General features: G+C 54.7%; 2 protein-coding genes across 2 annotated transcripts in view; one reads left to right on the top strand and one right to left on the bottom strand.

The window, feature by feature from the left end:
• Positions 1-1519: 1519 nt before the first annotated feature.
• On the bottom strand, positions 1520-13004 carry LHFPL4 (LHFPL tetraspan subfamily member 4). The gene is made up of 4 exons (XM_075714601.1): positions 12599-13004; positions 2565-2801; positions 2329-2345; positions 1520-1534 (listed from the first exon to the last, which is right to left on the bottom strand). The coding sequence occupies exons 1-4, from the start codon at positions 13002-13004 to the stop codon at positions 1520-1522; spliced, it is 675 nt and encodes a 224-aa protein (XP_075570716.1).
• Positions 13005-14990: 1986 nt separating this feature from the next.
• Positions 14991-27920, top strand: part of MTMR14 (myotubularin related protein 14) — a 33088-nt gene continuing 20158 nt past the window's right edge. The window contains exons 1-9 of the mRNA XM_075714688.1: positions 14991-15110; positions 15184-15329; positions 20532-20640; positions 21672-21747; positions 22477-22537; positions 23095-23217; positions 23725-23798; positions 26295-26365; positions 26967-27041. Of these exons, the coding sequence (XP_075570803.1) occupies positions 14991-15110; positions 15184-15329; positions 20532-20640; positions 21672-21747; positions 22477-22537; positions 23095-23217; positions 23725-23798; positions 26295-26365; positions 26967-27041 (855 nt within the window). The remainder of the gene's footprint in view (positions 15111-15183; positions 15330-20531; positions 20641-21671; positions 21748-22476; positions 22538-23094; positions 23218-23724; positions 23799-26294; positions 26366-26966; positions 27042-27920) is intronic.

The raw sequence follows: 27920 nt of genomic DNA on the forward strand, positions 1-27920 counted from the left end.
CCGCCCTGTGTAGCCGTGGCCAGCGCCCACGCGGGGTCCTTCCACAACCTCCACGCAAACCATCTCCTCTGGATCGGCAGTGCCCAGAGGAGCCCGTCCCAGCCTGCCCACACCACAGCGCTCCGAGCTCATCTGGTTTGAATTATATTTTTCAATAAGGTTTTGTGAAACACTGTATCAAACTTTGTACTAAAATACAGATATATTACAGCTACTGTATTCCTTTCTCCACTGATTTTCTTTGATTGTTTTTCCAATTCAGCCGGCAACAGCACTCACAAGCTGGCAAGACCCGGGTGCTGCCGGGGCCGGGCGCGGGGGGCTCCTGCCAGCCCTGCTCCGGGGAGGTGGCTGCCGGAGGGACGCGGCGCTGCCGGAGGGACGTGGGCACCGCCGGGCTCGTGGCTGGCAGAGGCCGTTGGCAGAAGGAGCGCCAGCACCCACACCGTCCTGGGTGACTTTGGCTCCCAGCCGGTGTTCTGTCCCTCACCGCTGCCCCACAGGGTCTCAGGGCACGACTTACCAGCTCCCGCCAGCCCCGGCTCGCCGGGCTGGACGATGGTTCCTCCAGAGCCCTTCGTCGCCGTCTCCCAGCAGCCTCCACGCGCCGTGGCCCCGTCCCGTTGGCAGCAGCTCCTCCACCCAGGGCTGCCTGTCCCGGGGCCGCATCCCTGCGCCCGGCTGGGCCCCGCTCCCAGGCCTTGGCCAGCGCCTGGGTCCGGCCCTGCCAGGGCCCCCGGGAGCCCCTGGCCTGGCCTGTCGCTCCCCAGGGAGCTGGGGGCCCTGCCCTGCCCGGGGCCCTACAAACAGCCCCCGGCTACTCGCACTGAGACGTGGCCAGTGCTGAGGACTTTATTGCATTGCAAGGGCTGCGGTGACCCAAGCCCCCACCGCCGGGACCCGGGGAAGCCCACGTGCACCGGCCTGGCCAGCAGAGCCGCAGCCAGGCCACGGCCGCCCGTGCCGGGGAGGGTGCCGGGGGTGTCGGTGCCAGCTCTTGGGTGCTGTGTGCGTGCGGTTGAGGCTGGGTCGTGCTCGGAGGCTGCCGGGCTCAGCGCTGCCCCGGGCAGCTGCCGCCGGCTCCCCGCAGGCTATCGCCATGTGCCAGCGAGGTGCAGCCAGGGGACACGGCCGGGGTGCTGGGGTGGGCACAGGAGTGCCCGGGTCCCCCCCAGTCATGCCGTGTGGCTGGGAGAGCCTTGCCGTCACCAGTGGAGTTAAAGCACCGTATGGGGATGGGGAGGGAAGGCGTTTGGCAACAGCCCGCGGCTGGCTCGGGGAAGGGGCTGGCAGGGGGGTCCTCCTGCACCCACCCAGGGGGTTTTGCATGTTCAGCTGCTCCCACTTACCAGGGCTTACATTCAGCAGCGGCGCGAGTCGGGTGTCCCAGCGGCCGGCAGCAGCGAGGCCCCTGTGGTCCCCGTGCTGGGGGGGAGCAGGCGGCAGCCTGTGGCCCCGGCCACGCACCAGGTAACACCACATCCTGGGGCCGGGCTCCCAGGGCGGGGGGCGAGGGGGCTCAAGTCACTTTACCCTGTTTAGAGAATATGAATTTACACGTAAAAGTAGGGATTGGGCCCCATCCTGGCTGCCGGGTCCCCCGGCTGTGGAGACAGGATCTCGGAGCTGTACAAAACGGGAGCGGGGAAGGGGCCGGGGCCCCGAGCAGCCAGCACGGGGTGTCACTGGGCGCGCGTTCGGGTGGGAGGCGGCAGGTCAGGAGTCCTGGGGATGTAGAAATCTGTTAAAAACTCTGAGACTGTTTTTTCCTCGAAACAAAACCGCAGTTGGACGCTGTTCTCGAATGAAGCGGGTTTGGGGCGTCCTCCCGCAGCGGCAGCCCACGGGCGGTGGGGGGTGCGGAGCTGGCGGGGTGCGTGGGATGGCGGTGCCGGCGTGGACATGGAGGTGGCTGTGGACGCGGCGGGCGGCCGGCATGTCCCCGGTGCGGGCGGCGGGGCCCGGGGGGCGGCGCGGGACGCTGCGTGGCCGCTGGCAGCAGACGAAGGGCAGGACGGGGAGGGAGCACCCAGGCTGCCGGCCGCGGGAAGAGGGTCCTGCTGCGGGCGCTCAGCCTTATATCCTCTGCGGGGAGAGCACAGCGGGTCGGGCAGGCCTGGCTCCACCGTCGTGCCACCAGCATGTGCCATGCACATGCCTGTCCCCATCCCCGCTGTCCCTGCTGCCTCCCTTCCCCGCTGCCCCCAGCCCCACCGCCCCGCACAGCCAGGGTCCCCCCTGTCCCATGCGGGGCCACCCAGCACGGTCACAGCCAGACACACTGCGTGGCCAGGGCTAGGGGGTGGGACGGCGACACTCAGGACTTACCGCAGTGCCGACAAAATCTGTGGAAACAGAAGAGAGGGCGTCAGGCAGGGCAGGGGCTCGGCAGCCTGCTCCCACCCTGCCCGGCCTGCCTCACTTTGCAGGTGGCAGTTAATCCCGCAGGATCCTCGCCCGGCTGCAGGCTGCCGGAGGAGCCGAGCCCCCGGGCTGTTGCCACCCAGGATCCCCTCCAGGGTCATGGCGTGGGGCCCCGGGACCCCTGGCAGCGCAGCGCTCACCTTTGCTCTCTGTCTTGAGCTCCTCGTGCAGCAGGTCGTTCTGCCGGTTGCCGAGGACGAAGGCCAGGAAGGAGAGGATGAGGGCATTGAGGATGCCGATGATTGCCAGGATGTAAGCCCAGCGCACGGAGCAGTCGCCCAGGGAGTACTTCCCTGTCTTCTCCCCACACATGTCCCGTATGGTCTCTGCATCCCAGCCGTCAGGAAAGATCATGCAGCCCAGCACCAGGCAGAGCGCTGCAGGGGGAGAGGACGGGGAAGCATCAGAGGGGACACAGGGGCAGCAGTGCTGGGCGCTGAGCCCCCCGGTCAGCGCAGGAGTGCAGCCCGTGCCCAGCTGGGAGCCCACCTTGGCCCCCACCGCAGCCAGGCAGCGCGGCAGGTGACAGCCCCCACTGCCCTGGCAGCCCCAGGGACTGCGTTTGCACGTGGCTGCCCCAAACCTGGCCCACGCACAAATGGGGATACCCATTTTCTTTGACGCTCAGTTTCTTTGAGCGTCAGCCACAGGATCAGTGGTTCACCACGGGCTTTTCTCATCACCACAGGCTCCCTGCGCGTGGGCAGGAGCTACCGGTGCGCTGCGGGCAGGGCTGCTGCCTGCCAAGAGGGTCGTCGTCCCCGGGAGCAGCCACATCCGACCACCTCGCAGCCCTGCAAGCACCGCTCTCGGGGGGCTCGCTTGCTCAGCACGCCTCTGTCCCGCACGCTCCGTGCCGAGCAGGGAGACATCAACGAGCACCAGGATGAACGGGAAGGGAAATGCCAAGACAAAGCCTGTGACTGTCAAGGCAAGGAGGCAACGCTTTTTCGAACTACAGCCAGTACAAAAGCTCCTCACCCTGTATCAGCTGTGAAGGCTAAAAATATTAACGATGGTGTAGAGAAGCTGGGGTGTGCTGTGAGTATTTTTGTCCTGGGTTAGGAAGGAACTGAGAGGCTTGTGCCCATGTGAGTGACAAAGTGCCTCCCGTCCCTTATTGCTGGAGGGACCGAACACCCTGCTGGGCCTCAGGGTGCTGATGCGTGCTTTTAATTGCTCTTAGTAGGGAAGGGAAGTCCCAGGAGTGGGGGAAGTGAGCACAGGGCTGGCACAGGGCATTGCACCGGGAATTGGCATGGCCCGTGCATCCCGATGAGCTGCGCCAACCACTCTCCCTGGGACAGGGCAGGGATGCTGAGGCGAGTCGCCCTCGGCAGCCTGCACACCGGCACATAATACCACCCACCAGGTGCTGCCCGGTGTCTGCCTCCTCCATCCACATTACAACCTGCTGGTAAAAGCGTCTTTGCAGATATAGGCGAGCTCTGCAAGCTGATTTAGCACCGTACACAGCCCCGGTGCCACCCCAGCACGGCATGGCTGCAGAGCGCGGTGCACGTGCGAGGAGCCAGCAAGCCGGCATCTCCAGCAGGACTCCCAGCCAAGCACGGCTGCGTCTGGGGGAGCTCCCTGTCCACTGGGACCAGACCAACCCAAAACCATCCCCTCTGGAAGGAACCATATAATCAGCACTGATGCTGTGTGCTGCAGGGTAAATGGTGAGCAGCAACCTGGCCTGCCTGCTAACCTGGCACCTTTGAGCTAGATGCCATTTAATTCAGCCGAGCGCCTGAATTAAAGGCAGGAGGAGCAGCAGAATCAGCAGACCTGTGCCGAGGACTCTCCTTGGAAAAGCAGAGACACCAAGAGGATTCTAGGACCCCACTGAATTATTGGTGCAGTGCAGCTGCAAAAAATGCCAAGATGCTCCGTGGCCACCCGTTGTGAGGGGGTGGTTTTGCCCCTGCAGTGCTGGTCAGGCTGACACGACCCAGCCTGGAAATGGGCATGACTGTAATGGCTCTGCCGAAATTGGTGAGGAGGAGAAAAGAGCATGTGAGGCCAGAGGAAAGAACAGCAAGCGGCAAGGCAAGTGCTCCAGCTGCCTAGGTGGGGAGGAGCCCTCAGCGACAGCCCCTCTCAGCCCTGAAGAGAACAGGGCTGTAGGAAAAGGCAAATTTACATAAAAAGTAAAAATCAGGTACCAATTTTACCTGCACCAGCAGGGGCTCAGGCGGGCTCCCGGCTTTTGTGCACGGCCCTCAGTCAGTCCTTTGCAGGAGCAGAACAGCAGCCCCTGGGTCTTTCCCTGGACTCTGCAAGCATCGGTATTTCCTCTGCATTTCTGAGCATTTATTTGGGTTCCAGGTGGATCCAGCTGCCCAGGTAAAGCAGGAGCTCGCCAAGAGCTCACCACTCTGCAAACACCACAGCTGCACGGGTGAAGGTCCTCCAGGATGTTGGCAGGTCCCAAACATTGCAGGATGGGACGGTGACGCAGGAGGCTGTGGATTAATGTGCCGGAGGGCTACGGCACTCGTGGAGGACATCAGAGATAGGGTTTAAGGCAAAAGCAGAGAGCAGCTCAAAAAGGTATGGGAAAAACACACTGCACATGAGCCACCGGTGCAGCAGGTTGTTACAACACAGCCATGGGGGACAGGCAGCGATGGCCACTGCCAGGACCACCGGTGCTGGCTCTAGCCTGCATCTGCCTGCCCTGGTTCCTCCTCTCCCCGTGTGCCCGCCCTGCGCTGGCACCAGGACAAGGGGAGCCTGTGCCCTGGCCCGTGGAGCAGCTCCAGGAAGTCTGCCCAAGATCTCACAGCCCCTATTTGTCAGAGAGAATTAAACTACAAATTTACTACCAGGGCAAAGGAGCGCTCCTGAGCCACCGCATGTACCCAAACGCCTCTGCCCGAGGGCAACCGGCCTCATCCCATGAGCCCCTCGCTGCTGCGCAGCTCCCCAGGAAGTGGCCGTGGCAGGGCCGTGCCACCGAAGGCAGGTCCTCGCCCAGCAAAGAGCAGCGCAGCGCTCTCCTCTTCCCGTCTGTCCTACGTCTTCCCAGAAGCAAGCCGAGTCCTCTGCTCTGTCACAAGCAATTCCCTTTTCCGCGTGTCCCCAGGCCGCCCGATGTCCTGGAAACACCTTCCCGTGCCTGCAGCAAGGAGCAACACTGAAGCACAGGGCAAGACCAAGGAGGGGATCCTCACGCGGTCAACAAGCCTCGGCCCTGCCCTTTTCAACAAGCCCCTCGCAGCAGGTCTGAGGGGTGCGAGGATGGGGCTCTGCCTGCCCGTCCCTCTGCCCGCAGCACCATTCTGCCAGCACCTGCATCCAAAAGCCCCGAGGTCCCTTGCAGACCTGCAGAAAAACATTGGGTTTTGTTTAAAACAGTCTATTTCTACGCCTTGCAACCACATGAAAAACATGAAGTGATGATTCCTACAAGAGCCGCTATTAACAAGAAAAAAAAAAAACAACACAGCTCCCATCCATTTTGTTTTTAATTCCCACTCTTCTGAGGGTGTGGTGCCAGTCCCCACTGCCGGTGGGGGACAGCCGGACGCTTTGTCACACCCCAGAGCTGCCATCCGCCCCCCAGGCCCTGGGTTCCAACTCCCTTTTCCAGAGTTTTCCCAGTTGGACAGATGGCTTTGAGACGGCATTTTGGTGATCACCCAGGCAGGATGTATGCGGAAGGAGGACAAACCAGCTGCAGTTTGCAGGACTTCCCACAGGATCCTGCTGGAGCTGGGGCTCTGGCCCCGGGGAAACCAGCATTTCTCAGCTTGGTTTTGCAGCTGGTTCATGGCTTCCCACTCCTCGGTGCTCCCTTGTCAGGGTCCCCTAGAAGTGAAATGGGTATCTCAAGGGCTTTTGATAGCCTCACAAAAGAAATTAATTGAAGGGAATTCAATGTTATGACTCAGGCTACAACACTGGAGCGAGATTTTAGCAGAGATGAGGTGGCTCCTCCTGGCAGGGTAACATCCCCCGGTAGAAGGTGTATTTAGCTAATTTGGACCGTCTGAGTAATCCGTGTGTTTGTTGAGTACCAGGGTTATCCCAGTGCCGCCCCAGTCCCATGCAGTTGTGCCTGCAGGATTCAAATCTGATTTTTTAATCAATTTTGCTGTCTAGTTTAGTCTGCAGGTTTGGGTGAAGACTGGCTTTTACTGCTCTCGCCTGCTACAGGTGGAAGGGGTTAAGGACATGCCCGGCAGCTGAAAATGGAAAAATGTGGGGATAATCGGGGGAAAACCAGCCACTGCTGGGTCCCAAAGGGGCTCGTTAAACCTGGCTTGGGGACAGCCAGGTGTCTGGCCCCATGGGCAGTGGCTCACCCTCCCTTGGGTTCAGTGAGCCGGCTGTCCCCTGCCCTCCTGCACATCATTCCCACCTTCACCGCAGACACGCCTCTCTGCCCGGGGTATTTCGGTGACCCCTCCTGGCCCCTCTTATCTACCTTGTGCTGAAGGGGAGGAAGCTCTATGTGCCGTATCCTCCACTGTGCCCACGGCTGCTCACCGAGATGCTGATGGCACATTGGGGGTCCCCCTGGGGATCCCTAACACGGTGCCCCCAGGCACTGCACACCCGCCCTGAGCCCCCTGAGAAACAGGGGCTTCTGAGGTGCCTTTGGGGTCTGCAGTGGCTGCTTCTCACTAGGAAACCTCCTGAGAGCTGAGTGCTGAAAGGAAAGGGAATAAACACAGGCCCCCACCCCCCCTAAAAATAGAAATCCCTCAGAAATAAATGAAAATTAAAGGCAGCATGCTCAGGACGGCAAGCACCGGCCATTTACACAGACAGGAGCTCCCTTACGGCATTTTGCTCCACAGGCTGTTTCTGAGCCAAAAAATCAGCGGGATTCAGAATAGAGTTACGAGTTTGTATGAATCAGAACTGACAGTTACTTTCTCTGGAACAACAGTTAAGGGATGTAAGCTCCAGGACACGAGCAGCTCCGAAACTGCTGGCTCAGCCGCTCCCTGCGGGTCCACAGGCACATTAACAGCCACTACGGGAAGCCTTTGCCTTCCAAAGCCCAAGGCTGGCTGCTGCAGAGCACAAGGCGCTGGACGGACGTGAGGTCTGTGCTGCGTCGCTGCTCCTGTCCCTGCTACATGACAGGAGTGGCAGGGGAAGGAGAGGGGAAATCTCCAGGAAACCTTTATTTGGGGCCAGAAGCTGGTAATTCAGCAAATGCAAAGGTTTTTTTGCAGTCATGTCTTCTTTTTGCAGCAAGGTCAGCAGGTGGAAACAGTTCGCCTGGAAGATCATATATTGGCAATATTTCTCCCTTGGGCAGAGAAAGGGCTTCATCCTCATTCCCTGCAGCTGTCCCAGTTACGCTCCTAGCTGATTTGGAGCAGTGGTATGTGCCTCTCATTTTTTCATTAAGAATTTAAATGAATGACTTTTATATCCATGAAAACAATTTTTTGAAACCTCAAACTCTCTCTGAGAGGACCCAGCTCTCCAGCAAGTCCCAGTTGGGAAGACAAGCCCATCCTGATGTGGCTCAGCAGAGCCACTGCATCACTGCCAGCACCAGGGAGCATTTCAGGGCTGCGGCATTCGCTCGGGCCAGACCCTGCTCTCCCTTAAGGCTGCAGCCGCCCCACCACACCACGCAGCTCAGCCATGCTCAGCCCAGCAGCTGGCAACGGGCTTCCTAACTACTCCTCTCCAAGGCCATGCCAAGGCGATGCCGGGCAGCTGTGCTGTGTGAGGGGTCCCAACTCGGATGGTGGTAAATGCAGCTCAGGTGCAGAAGGTGAAGCCGCTGATCAAGGCTCTGCCTCTGCTCCCAGTTCATGTGCTGGTGGGTAGGAAGGGCCCATCCGAGAGGTGAGCATAGCTCCCAAGGGAGTCTCCCAAAGGAGAAAAGGGCTGAGATGGGTATGTATTATCACATCCTCCATCGGGAAAGGTGCCTGGACACAGCATAATTAGCTCCAAAGTACCACTGATAAAGACAAATCCCAGCCCCATGGCCAATGACGTGGCCCTGGGTGGAAAGGCACCCCATGTGTCGTGCTTGTGCCTGGCCTAAGGGAGCTGGAAGGTCTCACCACACTGACTGCCGTGCTTGAAGCGCAAGGAAACACCTCCAAACGTGGCCAGTCACATCCTCCATGCAAGAAGGACTGTGTGCTCAGCTGGCTGCCTCTTTTGACCCTCAGTAGACTGTAAGTACAAAATTGAAGTCCCCTGAAAGCAGAGCCCTGGACCCACTTGGAGTGACTGTCCGCACGGGAGGCATGTGGGTGCAATGCCATGCAGAGGTGGCTGGGGTCTCTTGCTCCGGCAGCAGTGCCGGACACCAGGACAACTTTGTTCAAAGCTTGGAGTTAACTCACAGGGTGACTGCGTCTTGCGTTACAGCAGAGAATTAGGGAATCAGAGGAAATGTTCATGCTCCTGGGCAGCCTTCTCAGTGCGTGCTGGTGGTGCTGGTGTATTCCTGTGCTCTGGTCTCCAGCAGGTGCCTGCTATGTGGTCGCTGGAACAGAGGCATCCACAAAATCAGCCCAGCTGCCTTCATCTCGCTCCTGTACCTGCCTTCCATGGAGGGTGGACAAGAGGGATCACCCACACAGCCCATTTCTCTTCAAGTAAGCATCATCCCGTGGGACTTTCTGAAGGAGCTCCTCTGCTAATTTTGAGGACTGGGGTGGCATCAGGGTGCTTTCAGTCATACAGTTGTTGACGTGCTCATGTTAAAGGCCCATTTCTGGTTTCGTAACAGAAGGATTTAGCAAAATCTCCAGTTTTGCTTTACTGGGATTTTGAACAGGGCAGATGGCTACGTTTCCATTTGCGATAAAGCAGAGTCTTTCTTCTTAATTAGATCCAGTTTCCTCCTAGGGGGGCAGTGGCTTTTGAGCTGGAGCGTTCTGTGAAGCTCTAATTAAACCCTTCCTTGATTGTCGTCCACTAATTAGACATTGACAATTTAAACTTTTTTTTTCTGAAAGAGATACTGAATTCCTGATTCTTCTCCTCTCCTCCTCGCCCACCTTCCTGCTCTTGATTTTACTCCTCTGAAGAGCCCATTCGTGCCCTCGCTCAGCAGCCCTGTATTCTACACTGGCCATCCCATAGGGACGGGGTGAACCCACCTCTGCCTCATGTTTCTGCCTTTCACCTTGTTTACCTGGTTTTCACCAGTGAGACCATGAAACTTTGGGCCTCCCTGTTGCTTCTGCCATAGTGGTGCAAGTCCTCCTTCCACTAAAACCTCACCGAGGCAGGAGGAATGCCTTTCCCTTCTCTGCCCCTCCAAGCCCTCTGCTCTGGCATGACCCTCCGACCTCCCAGGCAGGTGAATCTCCAAAGCTTGCCATCACGCTGTGCCGGAGCCTGTGTTGGGCCACATCCCTGGCCTACCCATGGGATTTGGCCCACGGTGTCCTCTCCATGGGTCATGGCAGCTACTTTTCCATGTTTAAGGTAATACCTCCACCTGCAGCTGCCTCTGACATGCCCAGGGAAGTTCAGCCCTGCCTGGCCGCCCCCCAGATGAGGCTTGCTCTTGCCAGAACACACCACCCCATCACCTCTGTATCCTGGCCCTCCCTGATTGTGATACCAGCCTCTCCTGCAGGACAGAAGCTCTCTCGTACTCCCCTGTCTCAGGGCAGGGTGGATGGCCAGTCTCTGCTAATGCTGCCTTGGACTTCCCCTGACACAGAAAGGCCGTGTGGCTGTGCTGCTTTGGGAGAGCTCCGAGCCAAGCCTGGCCAGCTGGGGCCAGGAGAGCCAGCCCATGGCCCTAGCAAGCCACACACTCCAGGTTCTCACAAGTGCAGTTGTGAGCAGCGCAAGTGGAGCCGCAAGGTGCAAAGTGTGAGCAGGGACAAGCCCCAGGGCAGGGCAAGGGGCACCTAGAGGTGACAGCAGCAGGGTGCTGCTGTGGGCACCCAAGCCTGAGCCAGGGCAGGACAGGAGGCATCGGGGAGGAAGCCCAGGGCTGCCTTTGGTGCAGTGCCCTCCGCCACGCAGCTCCCTACGCAGCAGCAGCACCGGCCGGGTGTTCCAAGCCACTTGATTAAGCTGCTGACTATTGGTAGGATTTGGGCTCTGAGCTTGCCTTAAACCGGTAAATCTTTGGGACAGGGAAAATTAAAGATGAAGGAATTTCCTGATAAGCCAAGGCAGCTTCAGGTCTGGCTATGGTCCTGATCTGGGTGAGGAGAGGTCAGGCTTTCCAGCCCAAGCCAGCTGCAGGGAAGAGAGCCGGGCTAGCTGCAAGCCCCTAGCACAGGGGGGCTGTATCCTCCCATATCAATGACTGGGGCCCTTCTCCCAGGGAGGACAGCCTGGGGTCCTTTCATTAAGAATATGGGGGGCTCTGGGTGCTTCTGGTGGAAGCTCTGGGTCTATTCACACTTTGTATGCAGTGGGGAGTAACACAATGTCTTTCCACATGTGGTAAAACTGGAGAGAGAAGGAAGTGAAGGGTCCCGCTATGGGGGGAAGCTCAGCACATCTTCTCAGGGTCTTTCTCCCAGAAGGCCAGACCCTCTGTGAGGACAGTTTGGAGGTCTGCGCACAAGGGGATACTTGGGATCCTTATCAATATATGCATCAGGTTCCCTTCTGGGGAAAAGTTTGGGTTATTGCACCATGTCCCTTTGAGGAGTGAGTCTATGAGGGTGTTGGGATACTGCTGTGGTGGGGTTTCTTTTGTGGAGGGAGCTAAGGAGGATCTATAGACAAGGCCACTTTTGGGGGGAATGACTGGACTTGAGCCTCTGGTCACTTCTGAGGAGACATCAAGGTAAATGTATGGTGTCCCTCTGTGCAAAGTGCTGTACTTGGGATCTTTTTATGCGGAGAGCTGGGGAAGGTCTGTCCTCACAGCCCTCTCATGATGCTGGCAGGAGGGAGGGGGCTGGGCACAACATCTCTTTAAGGGGGAGCCGGAGGGTCTGTCTGTGCACAGGTGCTTTTACTGGGCTGGGGGGGTCCATGCATGGGCTCCTGCCAGTGACAGGGTCCCTTCAGGGGCTGGGGGTTCCCCTAAGTGGGTATCCCCTGGGGGCGGGCTTGCTCAGGGATGCCCTTGGGGATGGGTAGACAGGGAGACTGGTCCCTGATGTGGGCTGCCCCGGGGGTCTGGGTCCCCAGGGGGCTGGTACCAGGTCCAGGTTGTCCTAGGGCATCCTTGCAGCTGGTCCTTGACTCTGTGGGACAGTGCTTGTTGTAGGGAGTCCCAAAGCTGGTCCCTGACTGGGGTGCCCTGAGGCTGGTCCCTGGCCCAGAGTGTTCTGGGGTGCTCCAAGGCCAGTGCCTCCCCCAGCTGTCCTGGGGTGCTCCAGGCTGTCCAGCTGCGCCAGGTCTAGTGCCTGTTCTGGGGTCCCCTGAGGTGGGTCCCTGATCCAGCTTTCCCACTGTGTCCCAGGGAGCCCTGTGGTTCCCTGGGGTCAGATCTTGCCTGGGGAGCCCCAGGTGCCCGTGTCCAAAACAGGTGCCTATTTCTGGTGCTCTGTCAGTGCTAGTGCCTGGCTTGGCTGTCCCAGGAAGCCCTGGAGTGTCCTGGGGACAGTTCTTGCCTGGGATGCCCTGTGGCCCTGCAGTGCTTGTACCCTGCCCGGCTTCCTTGAGCAACCCCAGTGTTCCCTGAGGCCAACCTCTGCCCAGGGAGCCGCGGGTGCCAGTGCCTACAGCCGGCACCTGTTCCTGGTGCTCTGGCAGTGCCAGTGCCTGGCCTGGGTGTCCCAGGAAGCCCTGGGGTGCCGTGGGGCCAGTTGCTGGCTGGGATGGTCTACAGATCCACAGTACCTGTACCCAGCCCAGCTTTCTCGGGCAACTCTGGTGTTCCTTGTGGCCAGGGGCCCTGATACCAGTGCCTGGGGAGCCCTGGGTGCCAGTGCTCCAAGCTGGTGCCCGCTCCTGGTATTCTGTCAGTGCTAGTGCCTGGCCTGGGTGTCCCAGGAAGCCCTGGGCTGGTTCCTGGAACCACAACCCCACAGTGCTTGGACCCAGCCCAGCTTCCTTGAGCAGCCTCAGCGTTCCCTGTGGCCAGGGGCCCTGCTACCCATGCCCGGGGCTCCCCGGCTGCCAGCGCCCGCTGCCCGCGCTTGGCATTGCCGTCTCAGCGAACCCCGCAACCCCCACACCCATCACCCGCCCCGAAGTGCAGAGAAGGCCGGTCGGGGGCCGGTGCCCGTCGGAGGCCGGTGCCGGTGGGTACCTGCCAGCAGCTGCATCCAGGCGCAGATCTTGTAGACGGTGGCGGTGTTGCAGAAGAAGAAGAGGGCGAAGCAGGTGATGCAGCCCAGCGTCAGCACCATGGAGAGCAGCACGAAGAAGGCCGCCGCCTGGAAGGCGCCCGAGGGGATGGTGCTGAAGTCGGTGAAGGAGCCGCGGCACGACAGCTCCCGGCCCGCCAGCCCGCTGCCCACGCAGTAGTGGAACAGCCCGAAGTAACCAGGCTTGGGCGTGTTGACACTGTCGCCCACCCAGTAGGGCTGGATGAAGACCACCACGTTGATGATGGCGAAGCAGATGGTGAAGATGGCCCAGAGCACGCCGATGGCGCGCGAGTTCCGCACGTAGTTGTCATGGTAGAGCTTGGAGGCTTCCTGCGAGGGCAGCATCCTGCCGGCTGCCGGAGGGGACGGGGGCGGGGGGGGGCCGCGACGGCGGGGAGCCCGCCCGGGCTGGGGGGCGGTGGGGGGGGCCGCGGCCTAGGCGCGCCCGCGGGCTGCCGGCCCCTGCGCCACCCGCGCCGCCATCTTGGCTGCCGCCTCTGCGCCCCGCGCGCGCCCCCGCCGCGCGCGCGGGCGCGCGCCCCCCGCCACTGCGGAGCCGAGCCGAGCCCAGCCCGCCGCGCGCGCCCCGCGGGGATCGGACGGCTTCGGCCGCCTTCGGCTCCGCCCGCCGAGGGCTCGGCCGGGTTCGGCTCGCCTCGCGACGGGCTCGGCGACGCTCGGAGCGAGGCTCGGCGGGGTTCGGCCCGCTCCCTGGCGGCTCGGCGAGGTTCGGAACGCGCTCGGCAGCGTTCGGCTCGCCTCACGGCGGCTCGGCGAGGTTCGGGCCGCCTCGGCAAGGTTCGGAGCGGGTCGGTGAGGTGGGGCCGAGGCGGCGGCGGGCCCGCTCCGGTACCCGGGCCCGCCGGGGCTGCTGCCTGGGCCCGTCCTCGCCCGGTGGCGGGTGCTCAGCCCCGCCGTGCCGCGCAGGGCCCCGGGCCCCCGAGGCCGCCCCGGTTAATGCCAGCAGATACACGCGTACCCGCGGGGAGGGCGTTCATCCTCCCGGCCCCTCCACGACCCCGGGGGAGACCTGCGGGTCGGCGGAGGAGCCCCCGCGGCGGGCAGCAGGCCTTCCCCACCCGCTGGGAAGGGTTGGAACGAGTAAGTTGCCGCCCGCGTGGGCTGCGCAAGCACCGGGCGCAGCAGGGCCCGGCCCAGCACCTCTGGCGAGCCCCGGCGGCCCGGGGCCGGGGTGCACGGGTGTGCCCGGTCGGGCGCCGCGGGTTGTCGGCCTGAGGCACGTCTGTGTACGCCGGCAGGAGCCCTGCAAAACCCTCCCCCCGCCTCGGCAGCCTCACGCCGGCCCCAAAACACGAGCAGAGGCCGGACTGTCTGGGGCCGGTTTTCTTCTCGAGGCAGCGGAGATGCACCGCGTTAGCTGCAGCTGTTGCTGAACTCAGCTTTCATGAAACGCTCCAGAGGCCTCATTCGCTTCCAAGTCTCATCAAAGTTCGCAGCTGATTTGCAAATCAGACATATGCAGATGAAAAAAAGAAAAAAAAACAACCACAAAAAACCCTCTGTCTTCCCCTGCAAGAGCAAAGGAGCCGTCTGCCCTCTGCCTCCGGCGGTGTAGCAGCGGTTCCTACCAGGCCCGGTACAAGCAGTACGAGCTGGCTCCGTGCCTGCGCGATGGCGCTGGCACCGTCCCCGCTCCCACCCCGGGGGCACAGAAGCCACGGCCGCTCCCAACCGTGCCGCGGGGCCCCTGCCACCGTTCACGTCGCAGCCGCCACCGATTTTGTGTGTGTGGTCACACCCCGAGAGGGGCTCCTTTAATTAACACCCGCTTCGGGATTCTCTTCGAAGAGCAGCGCCCTGGGCACGCCTGCACAGCGCCACGGCCCGACCCGCTCCGCAGTGCCTGGCCAGCCTTTGCCCCGTCTCTCTGCGGGCCTAAAGGTGGTTTATGCAAAGCCTCGGCGCGCCCCAGCTCGCTGCAGCTCCGGTGCTGGGGAGCACAGCCCGGCCCCGAGGGCCGCCCCACGCCTGCGCTGCCTTGGCCGAGCCCGGCCCCGCTTCAGGCTCGTACCGAGGGCCAGGCGGCTCCTCACCCGCCGGGGGCTCAGCGGGGGCCGTCCGGCGCGGGAGGGCAGGGCCGGGGGTCCGGACCCCGGAGGCGGGGAGGGGGTCGGTGGCCCCGAAGCTGAGCAGATCCCCCAGGACGCAGCGAGCGGGAGGGCGGCGCATCCCGATGACGTCACGGGAGGAAGGGGCGTGGCGCCCGCTCGGCGGTGATTGGCCGGGCGGGCGGAAGCGGCTGCTGCGGCGGGCGGAAGCGGTGGTCGGGCGGGGCGGGGCCATGGGCCGGCGGCGGTGAGCGGCGAGGGGATGGCGGCGGCCCGCGGCTGCCCCCCGGCGGGCTCCGGGGACCGCGCCCTGGCCGAGCTGCTGCTGGAGTTCTCCCGGGCGCAGTACCGCGCCAAGGATGGCGGCGGCGCCGCCGCTAAGGTGAGGGGGTCGGGGCTGTGGGGGCCGGGTACCGGTGGCGGCGCGGCGGGCGCTGACCGGTGGCTGTGCGCAGGTGGAGCGGATCGAGCGGCGGTGCCTGGAGCTCTTCGGCCGCGACTACCGCTACAGCGTGATCCCCAACGCGCACGGCGAGATCTGCGCCCACTACCCGCGGCACATCGTCCTCCTGGAGCGCGACGCCGGCGCCGGCCGCGACCCGTAAGGCCCCCGGCCCCCTCCCGTCCCCTGCCCTGCACGGCTGACGGCCGGCCGAGGCAGCTTCGCGTTTTGCCCCGGGGGAGCTTCCGCGCCTGTGTGGAGCCGCTGCCGCTGCGGGGCTCCCGCCGGCCGGGGGAAGCCCCGCCGGGCTGCGCTGCGGCTAATTATAGCCGGCGGTGTCAGCCGCTGGGTACGCCGCGCCCGGGGCACCCCTCGCTGCCTGCCAGGGCTGCGCTTCGCTGCCGAGCTGCCGCGGGGCTCCTCCGAGCTCCCCGAGTGTCGTGGGCTCCCCTGGTTGAAAGCTGCGAAGCTGAGCCTGCAGCTTGAGGGGCGTGAATGAGACGGGGTGCTCCGGGGCAGCGCCAGCTCCGCTGCGTGCTGCCCTCGAGTAGACCTGAGCACAGGGTTGGGTCCTAACGATTGCTGTGCTGCAGCTCGCCCAGAGGCTCAAAGAGCTCGTGGTTGGGAGCGGGACCGTGCACTGCTCTCCTTGTCTTGACGAAGTGCCTGTGGCCTTGCTGGAAGGCCTCTGATTAGAGAAATTTTAGTCTGGAAGGCATCTCAGTGTGGGGTGACACTGATAGGGGCTGGACAGACAAGACAATCTCGACAGAAATAGTCTGCCCCCACCTTGGTACGTGGGTCAATGGAGCTGAGGCTTAGTGAGTTAACGGTAAACGCTTGCTTGCAGTTTTGTGCGAATCTCAGCCAACACATTTCTGGACTTTGACCCGCAAGCTTAGAACCGCGTTGGTCTCGCTTCTGGCTGAGCATTAGCTGCTCCTTGCGGCGCTAATGACAGCCTCTCATTTTTTATTTTCTTTTCCAACAAAACATAATGCAGTTTTGCAGTCTTAACTGTGTCCGTGACAAGAGTAAAATGTTCAAAAGAACGGTGGTCACCGTGTGCCCCTCACGGCAGTGACATGTCCAGCTGCTTTGCCTGAGGAAGGCAAACCATCAGCTGCCGCGCTGGCATGTGGGCCAGGTGCTGTAGGAGGGGGTCTTTGGAAAACAGCCACAACTGATTGTCAGGTGGGAGAATTTCTGTTTAACAGTTAGATCAGATTAGAAAAGATTAAACCCCTTGGTGCAAAAAAAGGGAAACAAGACTGAAGCTGTAAATGTAACTATGAGTGTCTTTAGGGAAGAGAAACCGAATGCTTCTGCTTTTCCTGCTCTTGTAAGAGCAAAGGATGCTTAATTTTTCTGATGAGTATTCAAAACAAGTGTACTTACACTTGGTGCCACATTTTCTTCCAGGACTTTTGCAAGCCAGCAAAATATCGATTCTTTCCAAGTCTTCATTTGCTCTCCCAGGGAGTCACGGAAAGAATCTACCCTTCATTATCCCTCTCCTCCTGATTTCTGGGTGATAATCTCTGTAAAAGCCGCTAAATAATTTTTACACAAATCCCATTTTTAGTTGCACCGTTGTTCTCTATGGAATACTTATGAAATAGAGACTGTTGCACTTCTTGTGTTACAGAACGCAAGAATCTCTTCCAGTGAATGGGACACTCCCTCTAGGACCGAGTGTCTTTGGCTGCCTTTCATCTTTGTAATGTTCTTAATCAGCTGGTAAGATCTCCTTGAAGTGTGCAGGACACTTCGCACCTCTGAGAATACCAAGGTTTTTTGGAAAGCAGTTCTCACTTATGCAAACTCTGTGCTGCCCCATCGGTTTTGCCTGGTACAGCTGCTTCTGAAGCCATGTGGGGAACCAGCAAAAAAATGGGTATTTTTAATGCAGATAGGTTTCCTGATCCTGTTTGTTCTGTGGCAGGGCAGCTGGGGCAAGAAAGGATGTTGCTTCATCAAACTTTGCTAACAGTACTCTGAAATCCAGGCAGGTGCAGGAAGTAGTGGGAAGAATTTGCTGTGTGTTTCTGGCTATCAACCAAGGTAGCTGTATGCCTCATGGTCAGGTGCTGCTTGCAAGGAGCCACAGAAAGTAGCAGAGTGCATCTGAAAGCCAGGAGCACCTTCCCTGTGCTTGGAGAACTCTGATGTCCCCCCAGAAGGAGCGGGCAGATGCTGCAGGGAATGGAAACGGATGTTATTTACTTCCTGTCTTAGAGTTACTGTGACTGCGCTTAACGAAAATGTCCAGATCTCAGGCACAGGCCACTTCTTTGGTTTCACCTGACGATCCTGTTATGTGTCTGCACTCCAAACAAATATGATCACGGTTGCACACAGTGTTAACAACGTGAGAGGAATGCTTTTGTTCCAATGCTGTTACGGCTACCCAAAAAGAAGCTTCCCTGCTTCAGGCCTGTATAAAATATACAGTTGCCGAAACAGTTGCATGCTCTTATAGGAAATGTTTCCCTTGCGTTTAAAATTCAGGTTTGGGTCTGATTTTGGTAGAAAGGTGGGTGGGGAATTAATACAGAGGTAAGGTTGCCTGGCAGTATCTTCTGGAAAACAAACTTCTGAAGAAAAAAAAAAAACGCAAATACCTGAAAGTCACGTCATTCCTTCCACCTCATTCTCTACCTTGTCCCAAGCAGCCTTAATGATGTTCTTTCACACTGCTGTTGAAGAGTGCCCTGTTTTCTGAACCTTTTTCGGTAGCTTTTACTCCTACCTATGCTGCATTTAATCACTTGTCCCTGTAAGAGTGTTGCACCTGTTCTTCAGAGCAGTCTTTCCCCTTGCTACAGTAGTCTCTGTACAATTTACCATGTTTAGCTCTAGCTTTACTGATGATGGTTGTTCAGTTGAGAAGGTCTGAGAGCCCCATTTGTAGCGCAGCCATGACGGATAGCAGAGCAGGTCTCTCCAGTGCACATGCAGGCTTCCCAGGGAACAGGCACAGAGGCTGAGAGAGGGACTCATCCTTCTGTGTCCCCAGTGGGATGCTGGGCTTCCCGCTCGCCTCATGTCCCAGGTTCCTGCCATGCTGCTTGGACTCATTCCCTAGCGTTGTGATGCCTCTCCGGGGAAGCACAGTTAGTGTGCTGAGAGGTGAAATCTGTTGGTTTGTCTCAGCTCCTGGGGAGGTGCTTCTCATTATTTCTGATCTTCCAGGCATTTGATATTTACCAAATCCCGTTTTCTGGACTTAGCAGCAGTGCCACGGAGCTATTCTGGTAACACCAAGTCAAAGTTCTTGTTTCCCTCTATATTTGCTTTTACAAAGGAAACAAAAAGACAGCTGAAGCAGAATGCAAGACATCTCTTAATTGCGTGCATTCATTTTAAAACAACCCCACAACCAAATCTGTACATTGGAATATCTCAAAGTTTCAGAATGGTTTGGTATTGGGAATTGTACACAAAAGCATCTCTTTTCAAACTGCTCACAGGCTGTTCCTGTGATGTGTGTTATTCCCATGCTCTCTGCGAAGGGAAGCAGATTGTGGAGTGGAGCTCTTGGCTGTTTGCAGTGCCAGTGATGAGTGAAGTTTGGGTTGTGTCAATCAGGCGCATGCTTCTCTTGCCTGCACGCAATCTCACGTACTCCCGTGTAAAGTATGTTGTGTTAGCGTTTTCCTGTCTTTGCACTTAGCACCCTCATGTCCACAATGTTTAAAGAAGATTAGCTTGGGTTCTTGTTCTTTAAATTTGGCATATGTCAAATCTCTTTGGAGCTGGACAGCCAAAATAGTTGTGTATGTAGGGAAACACATGAAAAATCTTAAGCCTCCACTATGAATTCTGAGAATTGAATCCTTTTTAAAAAAAAAAGTAGGATTTGAAGGTCTTGTTTGCTGTTTCCCTGCTTCCACTGGCACCACCTTGTATAATCTTTTCTATAAACAGATGAATTTCCATGTTAGTAATAGATTAATTTTTTTAATCCTTCCCAGAATGGCAGCTGCAGGTAGGTTGCTCCACACTCTCACTGATTGTGAAGCTTAGCAACTTTCTTTTAACTTGCAGCACAAAGGTATTAATTTGTTCTTAGGCCGGCATTGTCCTTTGCCTTTGAGTTCTTCTCCCCCTCCGTTTTAAGTTCTCTCCTTAACCCTAATGCATATGTTGTTGTGTCCTCACTTCATCTTCATCTGCTCTGCCAGTCAATCTTCGGTGGTTTTTCTGGCAGCGTAGACTATCCCTATGTCATCCTAATCATCTTGCTGTGCCTTTTCAGGCGTGGGTAGGTCACTAGAATCAGATGCCTTATCTCAGCTGAAATCTTGCGCTCTGCACAGTAATGCTGGTACTTCTCCATCCCACTGGAGAGTTTCCCGTGATCTTATTTGTCCCTTTTTTCAGACTTACCATGTTGATAATGTACAAGCATCCAGAGATCAACCAGTTCATCTAGGCTCTTCTACTGAGCTCCACTACTGGAAAGGGCTAACTGGAAATTCTTGTTAATTATCTATAAGTGCATGGCCATGCAGTTTTGTATGTTCAGACTTCATCTGGTTTCTATTATGTCAGTCTGGATGCTTCTCCAATTCCTTGTGGAAACTCTAGTCCTCCCTGCATTGATGGTTCCTCCTGAAGGTCTGTGTAGTTCAGAAGTCAGTTTGGATTCCCATCAAATGTAGACTGTTATTTGGACAAATTGCAGCAATTTTACTTGTTTCCAAAATGTCTGCAACTTGGAACACATTTCTGTTTTAACTTTAACCAGAAAACTGAACAAAATTTAGTTATGCAGATGCAGCTGACATTAATCTAACTACCCGGCTCAACCCACTAGCTGATTTACAGAGAGTTGTCTAATTACCTGGCAATACAAATGCTCAAGTGACCAGAACTAAGGTTCGTTGAGTGTTCAAGCTTTGATTCTGTGTTTTATTTATTTTTCCTTACAAAATTATCACTCTGATAGTGCATTCACTCTGATGGTAGTGCTGAGCTTCTTTCTGATGGAAACGTGGTGGGGAGGAAAGCAGAACATATTTTTTTTTGTAGACACTGGCTTAATCTGGTAGTCCTTCATTAGTAAACCACATGTTAGTCTGTAGCAGACCATTCTGACAGTACTCATATTGCCGGTTCCTGAAGATGCTTGCTGTCATGTACTGTGCAGCTGGTCTTTCAAAATACAGAAAAACATCCATACATGTTGTATAGCAGCAGACGCAATTCTTAAAGAAGTGTCCTCTTGCTTGCTAACTTCAGAGCTGGCTTCTAGGTGAAAGGGATGGGGATTACAGCCTAGGGTGTCTATAGCAGCTTTGCTGAAAGACATACGAGAAGATGCTCTGTGTACTGAACCAAATCTCTGTCCACTAGGTTTGAGAGCACTGTGCAGGTTGGCAAACTGCAGGACCTTATCAACCGAAGTAAGATGGCGAGGTGTAGAGGACGATTTGTTTGCCCAGTCATTCTGTACAAGGGAAAGGTAAAGCTTCATGGGTTACCTGTCTTAACTTAGAAAATGACCTTTCTCCCTGCGTTTGAACTGTGCAGCCATGTCTTCAGCTGGTTGTCACCTTTCCGAATGCTGTAAAAATCTGCTCTTCGGTACAAGCAGGCAGCCTGTAGTAGTAGGTAGCATTTGCTGTCTAGGCTGCATAAACCATCTGTGGGGACTTCAGGCTATTTTACCCCACCATGTCATGAGCATTGCACCAAAGAGCTAACATTTTTCTCGATATGTATGTCCCTTCTGAAGGACCAAAGATATTTGGTTTCTGAGAGGGGAGAGATGGCTATTGTCACTTTCTGCCCCTTACTCTTCCCAGCACTGAGCTCCCTTTGAATAACTTTTCTCTCTAAAGAGAAGTTTCCATTGTCTGTTCCCTGGGGAGGCAAGATTGCATAAATGGTCTTATGAATGTGTGGGCTTGTCTGCAAGGGGATCTGTAAGAAAGTGAAATTAGATTCATTTTTATGTGGATTACTTAAACTGTATTGAAGCCCTGTAGGAGTAGTCTCATTTAGAATAAGTAGCTTAATTCAGTTTTCTTAGTTCAATTTAGAAACACTGTATGAAAAGCAAAATCATACCTGTGACAATTTTAATCTAGCTTGACTGAAGCCACCGTGGGCTGAACCTGCTGACCTTTTTCTGCAGGAGTGAACTGCCCAGAGTCATACTGGGACCATCCATAATCTTATCCACAGGAATGTGGAAATAAGGCTCAAGCAGGGTATTAACGGAGCATGGATGTTGCTAACTTGGCAGGAATTGACTGTATTAGTGAATTGGAGAACTGGAGATGAAAATGTGATTTAAAAACTAGCTACAGGTAAAGGCACTTGGGCATTTGATGTGTTTGGAGAACTCGATCTGGACCAGGGTTGCAGGGGAGACTGCTGAGAGGCAGTAGCTGTAGGTACCAACCATTTCTGTGTAACATGACAGCAAATAGGCCAGAGACCTGATAATAACCTGGAGTGTGCATGGTTAATAACAAAATCTTCCTCCAGCATATATGCAGATCAGCAACGTTGGCCGGCTGGGGAGAGCTCTATGGGCGCACTGGCTACAACTACATCTTCTCAGGTGAGTGAGGAGCCATTTGTCGCTGTCTGCCTGGTAAGGCTGGTCAGTGCTGGGACAGTGACCTACACACGAGAGCAAGCTCTTCCCGAGATGAGAGCCTCTTGCATGGACCTGCTTGTATCAGGCCCTGCATAACAGAGCAAAGACTGAAATCTCATGTCCATTTCCAAGTACCATACTACAGGACAGAGTGCCATAGCTCATAAGAAGCAGTGACAAAAGAACTTCAGGCTGAAAAGTGAGTTATGGAAGGCATGTAGGCAAGTAAGGCAGCCCAAAGGATTCGGGGTACTGATTCCCAAACATCGAGGGTGGGAATAATGGAAGAAAGAGGATAAGAACTTGCTGTTGCTGGGCTAATCATTGGGAATCAAATCTTCCTAATGGTGAGATATACTGGACTCTAGGGAAAGCTCTTCAGGGGAGTATTGGGTGTCTGTAGTGTGGGAGCTGAAGCTTGGCTTAAAGTACTGTGTAGCACTATTGGGGTGTCCTTCTGGCTGTCAGTAATGGGTTTGACCGGCCTAGGTCTTTTGCAAAGACAAGGGAAGAGTGGGCTACGTTAGAAAATAGGCTTTTCGGGAAGAGGAGATGTGGGGAACTATTGAAAGTACTTATGTGTGGAGAGAGGGTGCCAAACCATGACCTTGGTTTGGCACGTGCATGTCTTGTCAGACTGGGGATTGAGTTGGTTTATACAAGCTTCAGTTCTTAATGCCTTCCTTGCAGGAGGTTCTGACGATGCTTGGGCAGATGCAGAAGACATTTCAGAGGAAGATTCTGCACTTAGGTTTGTATGCATCACTGGGATGGAGAAAAGGGAGTTTGGACCAAAGCTGACTGGCTCAGCCACTCAATCCTGCTCTTTCTTATGCTAGGCTTTGGGTACAGACTTGAGACCATCACCAAACTTTGAGTCTTACTTTCCTTGCTTTTGAAAAAGAGTCTTGAATGCTAATGGCTGGCTGAATCCAGTGTAACTGAAGCCTGCTAATCTATTGCCAGAGGGAAGGGCTGGAGATAGGAATATATAGAGCCATTTAAAAAGGTATTTGAATTACACAGACATGTTTACTTCATCAAAAAGCACATCTCCAGGCTGGATAAATTGTTCTGTATTTCATGTGCTTGTTGCAGCACAGAGTGAGGTGTGGAGAGGGACCCTAAGCATGAAGTTTGCAGTATCAGTTCATTGCAGAGTCTGACTCTGACCTGTGGAGAGAAGGTTCATGCAGCTTATGGCTAGAAGTGATTCAGGGAAGAGCTGTGGCAGTATTGTGCAGAGAATCAGACTCAACATGGTCAGCCTTCCATGCTCATCTTGCTTTGTCTTGTTCTGTCTTGCAGAAATGCAGACTCCCAGCTGTTTGACAAGGTCAGAGGGCATGACATCAAGCTGCTTCGATACCTGTCTGTCCGATATATCTGTGACCTGATGGTGGAAAACAAGAAGGTGAAGTTTGGCTTGAAGTGAGTCTGGGTTCATTTGTTTTTCTGCAGGCTTTGGATTGCAGCTAGTGTAGCCCTTACACGTGAATTGTTATTGGGTGTGCATTCAGCAGCCTGGGAGCAGTCCCTGGAAGAGTGCTACAATGGGATCAGTTAGTCGATGCTGTAAAGAGAACCCCAAGGTTTTAGGCCAGAGAAAGCTGTATCAATGGGCAGGACAGCTGCTTTCATCTGTCTTCTGCAGTCTGAGTAGGTTTTGTCTATAGAGCTTGCAGTGATGTGACAGTCACCCCTTCAGAAAGGGGAGAGTAAAGGAGCCCTCTGCTTGTGTAAAGGAGATGTTTCTCCTGGTATTTCTCTCAGAGAAAAGCTTTAGTGGTTTTGGGCTATGTGTTGAGTAAGTTCTGCCCCTGCTCGCTACTGAGTCAAGTTACTGTGCAGTGAGATGCGACAGGTAGCTTTTGGGTGCTCGTATCTCCATGAAAAATACTCTACAAATGTCTGCTGTTTTTCTCTTGTCCTGTGCAGTGTGACATCATCTGAGAAGGTGGACAAAGCTCAACGTTACGCTGATTTCACACTTCTCTCCATCCCATATCCAGGTACAGGACTGATGTCCAGAGGGACTCCCAAGGGACAGGTGACAATCCGTTTCTGGGGACTGGGAACTACCTGTGTGTGGGTGGTGAAATGACTGTGGCTTGTTGAATGCTTCCTATGCTCCCTCTGGAGAGAAGCTTTTTTAAGCCGAGAACAGTGCAGTGAATCTGGATGCTCTGGCAGTGTGAGTCAGCATTAGGCACTCTTTGAGGTGGCAAAAATAATTTCTCAGCAGTTCTAATTAATTCAAGCGCAGAGAAAAAGTCCCAGGGGTGGAGCTGGGGTTAAGATGGCCTTTGACACCCCCACAACTCCAAATTACTACTTGATGCAAAATATGTATCTTGCTCTGTGTTATGTAAAACCCCGATTCTTAAGAGTATTTTCTAGTCCTAGTGTTCCAGAGCACCACTGTAAGATATCCTCAGTGCTAGGCAGAATTGTTACCCTAAGCCTGCAATGTACGACTGAGATGCAGACCACTCCAGCCCGTCTCCCTGGCTATATTAGTCCCTGTGCCTAGCAACCACTGCTGGGTCACTTGCTACGCTCTTAAAGATGAGCTGAATATTTGCTGCCTGCCTGCTGATGTCAGGCTCGGTGATAGGATTGGATGTGAGACTGCTGTGCTTGAGGTCTGTCTGCAAGAAAGGACTCTTTCTTGCACACCAAGAAAGGGAGAGGAGAAAAAAAAAAAACCTGTTGTGGATGATCCAAACACAAACTTTTCCTTGATTACTGGTTGTTGTCTTTAATGTTGTTTTTGTTTTTTTTTTAAAAAAAAGTGTATCTCCTTTCATACAGAAATTGGTGACAATTCAGAGAAGCTGCATTAAGATTTGTATCGAGTTTGCCATGCAGATTGCCAAGGTGTACAGAAATAAGAGTGTTACTGGTTTCTGTAGCTTGTGGCTCAGGTATATGTTGCTGCCATATGCCTCATCAAACTTAGACCAGGGTAGAGAGAATGTACGCAGGTCTTTTTCAGGGTTTGTAAAGAATGAAGAAGTGATTCTATAGAATTAAGCTGTAGACTTGTTGCTGTATGGGGATCTGTATATTGTATGCAAGATTCAGTGATGGTCCTTCCTTCTCTGCCATCTGGGACAGCTGCTGTCTTTTAGCAGCTCTTCACTGCTACACTAGAGGTAAACCTTATAAAACCGGAAACTCTCCCTGCAGATGTTGCCTGATTTCAGCAGTGCTGGTTCAGAGGGGTGTGTTGTCATTCTGTTAGATCTAAAGCATACACATCTAAAGATCAGCAACCCCTCTAGTGACTGGCCAAATGCCATGATATGTTCTTAATGTTTCTAGGTTTGCATTGGAAGAATTTCTATTTGTAATTTGTCTCTCAAATTATTCTGAGATCTGTTGTCTTAGGTGAGTGAGGCAGTTGTCCAGACATGACTGTCTAGGGTGAAAGACTTGGGTTAAAATGGGGTATCTGTAGAAGCTTTTGTGCTCTCCAGTGCAGAAAAGCCCTCTTTTCCATTTGACTGGTAGTTGGCATTTGTAGATGCCATACTTACTGCCATAATCCCCCATTCTTTGCTTTAAGCTGTTGTTTAATTGGAGTTAAATCTCCACTGACAGATTGCTTCCTGACTGTATGTTTTTGAGGGCTACTGTTGTCCTTGCACAAAGGTTGTTTTCACCATTGGAGTTACTTGTGACTTACAGAGTTGGAATCATTGCCTGCATTCAGTGCCTGGCACAGGGGTGTCTTGGTAATGTGGGCACCGTGGCGCTGCTGGGGCATACACAGTACATTGGGAGAGGTGTTTTCGTGTAGCCTGCAGGCAGCCGCAGTGCTAATGGTGCTGCTCAGCTGTCACTAAGTGACTGCAGTTTGCTGCAGAGACTTCAAATAGTTGTTTGAGAAGAACAGAGCCAAAGGACAAACCTCAGGAGGGGAAGGCTTGGGGGGAAACCTTGGAAGTGGTTGTGTACCTGCTTCCTTCAGATAGGGCAATTCACGTGGTTGAAAGAGGAGACTTAAATGTGAGAGAAATCACAGCCACTTCTGACAGATCACAGCCGCTTCTTGTTACCTGCAGCAGATGCCCTGCGAAAGTTGGCTTTCCCCAGGGCTCTGCCAGCACCTCCTTTTGCTGGTTCCTTCTCACGCAGCGTGTCAGGCTGATGCCTTAGATCTGTGCAAAAGCCAGTGGCCCTGGAAAGCATAGCTCCTTGGTGAAACCACTTGTTTGGGAAAGAATGAAATCAGTCCCTCAAACTCCACATTTGTTGTGTGTTTGGAGTTTGCCCTTTGCTGTGTGAGTGTGTTCACTGCTGAGTGCTCTGGGCTGTTGCTTCTGGGAGGCTGTGCTGTACACTCTACTGATGATTACTGCTCTTCTCTTCCCGCAGGCAGCAGTTTTGATTGGTTTGGCGCTCCGGCGCCTGGGGCTGCCAGCACTTCCAGTCCCATAGGGCACTTCAGTTGTTAGATATCAGTTAGCTGAACAGTTGTTCATTATTTCTTTTTCTTGCAGGCTGTGAATTTTTTAAGGAGTACAAAGACCGGGATTATACAGCTGAAGGTCTCATATTTAACTGGAAACAGGTACGTGGATGTAACAAAATGGAGAGCTGTGGGCTTTACTGGGCTTAAGTCTTGCCTCAGAGTTCCTGAGCGATGGTATGTATGTCATGTGCTTATTTCTGATCACAAGAAGCAAACCAACAGGACAAACAAAGCAAATAGCAAATGTACCAAATTACTCATTCATTGTAAAATTCGTATGCAAAATAAATGAATGGTTATCCTGAAGTCCAGGATACTTGACCTCTCATGGGAGGTATGGGTTGCTCCTGTTTTTGAATTTGGTATCTTATTGATAGCCTCTGTTCTCAGTTCTGTCTTCATATGCTGTCTCCTGCTGAAGGAGATGGTTGAGTGGAGCAGCCCTACAGGAATTCAGAAACTAACGTGCCTTGTCCCTGGCTTTCACTGTTGGGAGCACAGAAAAGCTCCTCTTGTCCACTGGTCCTTCTAAGAGGCTGTAAGTTAATTCTTACCACTGCAGGTTTTTGCATTCAAAGATACTTTGCTTAGGTGCTTTCTTCTAGATGCACTGTTTGGCATTTGTTGTTTTGTTTTTCTGGAACTTGCTGCCCTCTAGTCACGGTTTTTCTCTGACCAGTTGTGTTTGGGTTTTTTTCAGGATTACGTAGATGCTCCATTAAGTATCCCGGTCTCTCTGACCCAATCTCTGAATATTGATTGGAGCGAGTACCAGGTGAGCAAAGCAGGCATCTCTGTGGGTGGTCAGAGACTCAGTCAGGAAGGATCAATAAAGATTTGAAGTCTGACTTGTTCCTGTTGCAGTAATCTGGCTTGCTTCATACCATCCCAGTGGGAGTGGGACTGCAGACTGGTTGTTCAGAATAGCAGTAGAAGTCCTCTACCCAAAAGCTTCCTGGCTTGGTGTGTCCCAAGGCAGCTGACTGTAACGTCAAATCTTTTTCTGTAGCTTGTGCAAAGTTTGCAATCCATTAGGGAGATATGTCAGTAACAAAGGTAAGGAACGTGCCAGCAAACAGAAAGCAGTATTACTTGTTCACAATCTTAGCTAGGCTGTGGAGAGTCTTGAGAGAGATCAGCCTTCCCTTATGTGAGCAGTAGCCAAGTGATTAAGCACCTCCTTCATGGGTGTGCAGGGTACAAGGTACCTGTCTTAGGAGAGGAGAGTAGAAAGTCATAATTGACCATAGCATGTCTCCATTCCTTATTACCGTGACAGCATCGCAAATTATAATTGAACTCATGTGTTTGCCCAAGCTTCAAGTTTTACCTTTGTTCATACCAGGGAGCATCACCTTATACTGCTGATTAGTCTGCTCCATTTCACACATCAGTGGACCTCCCAATCCCCCCAGGTTTTGTGACGATCGACTGTGCTGGAGCGTGTCATGCTCCTATGCTCTGTGGCTGGAAGCACCACAGAACAAGCAGAGCTCCCCGTGCTGGGCCAGTGTTTGTCAGTCACTTTTAAGTGCCAGCATAAGCAGAATCACAGAAAAGTAGCTTGCAGTATTGAAGCAGAACTAATGGGACCACAGCTTGTTTATGGCTAGAAACTCGTTCACTAGAATACTGAGCAGCCAGTATTTTAAAA

This window comes from Pelecanus crispus, chromosome 7 (genome assembly GCF_030463565.1).
Source record: "Pelecanus crispus isolate bPelCri1 chromosome 7, bPelCri1.pri, whole genome shotgun sequence".
Taxonomy (NCBI): domain Eukaryota; kingdom Metazoa; phylum Chordata; class Aves; order Pelecaniformes; family Pelecanidae; genus Pelecanus; species Pelecanus crispus.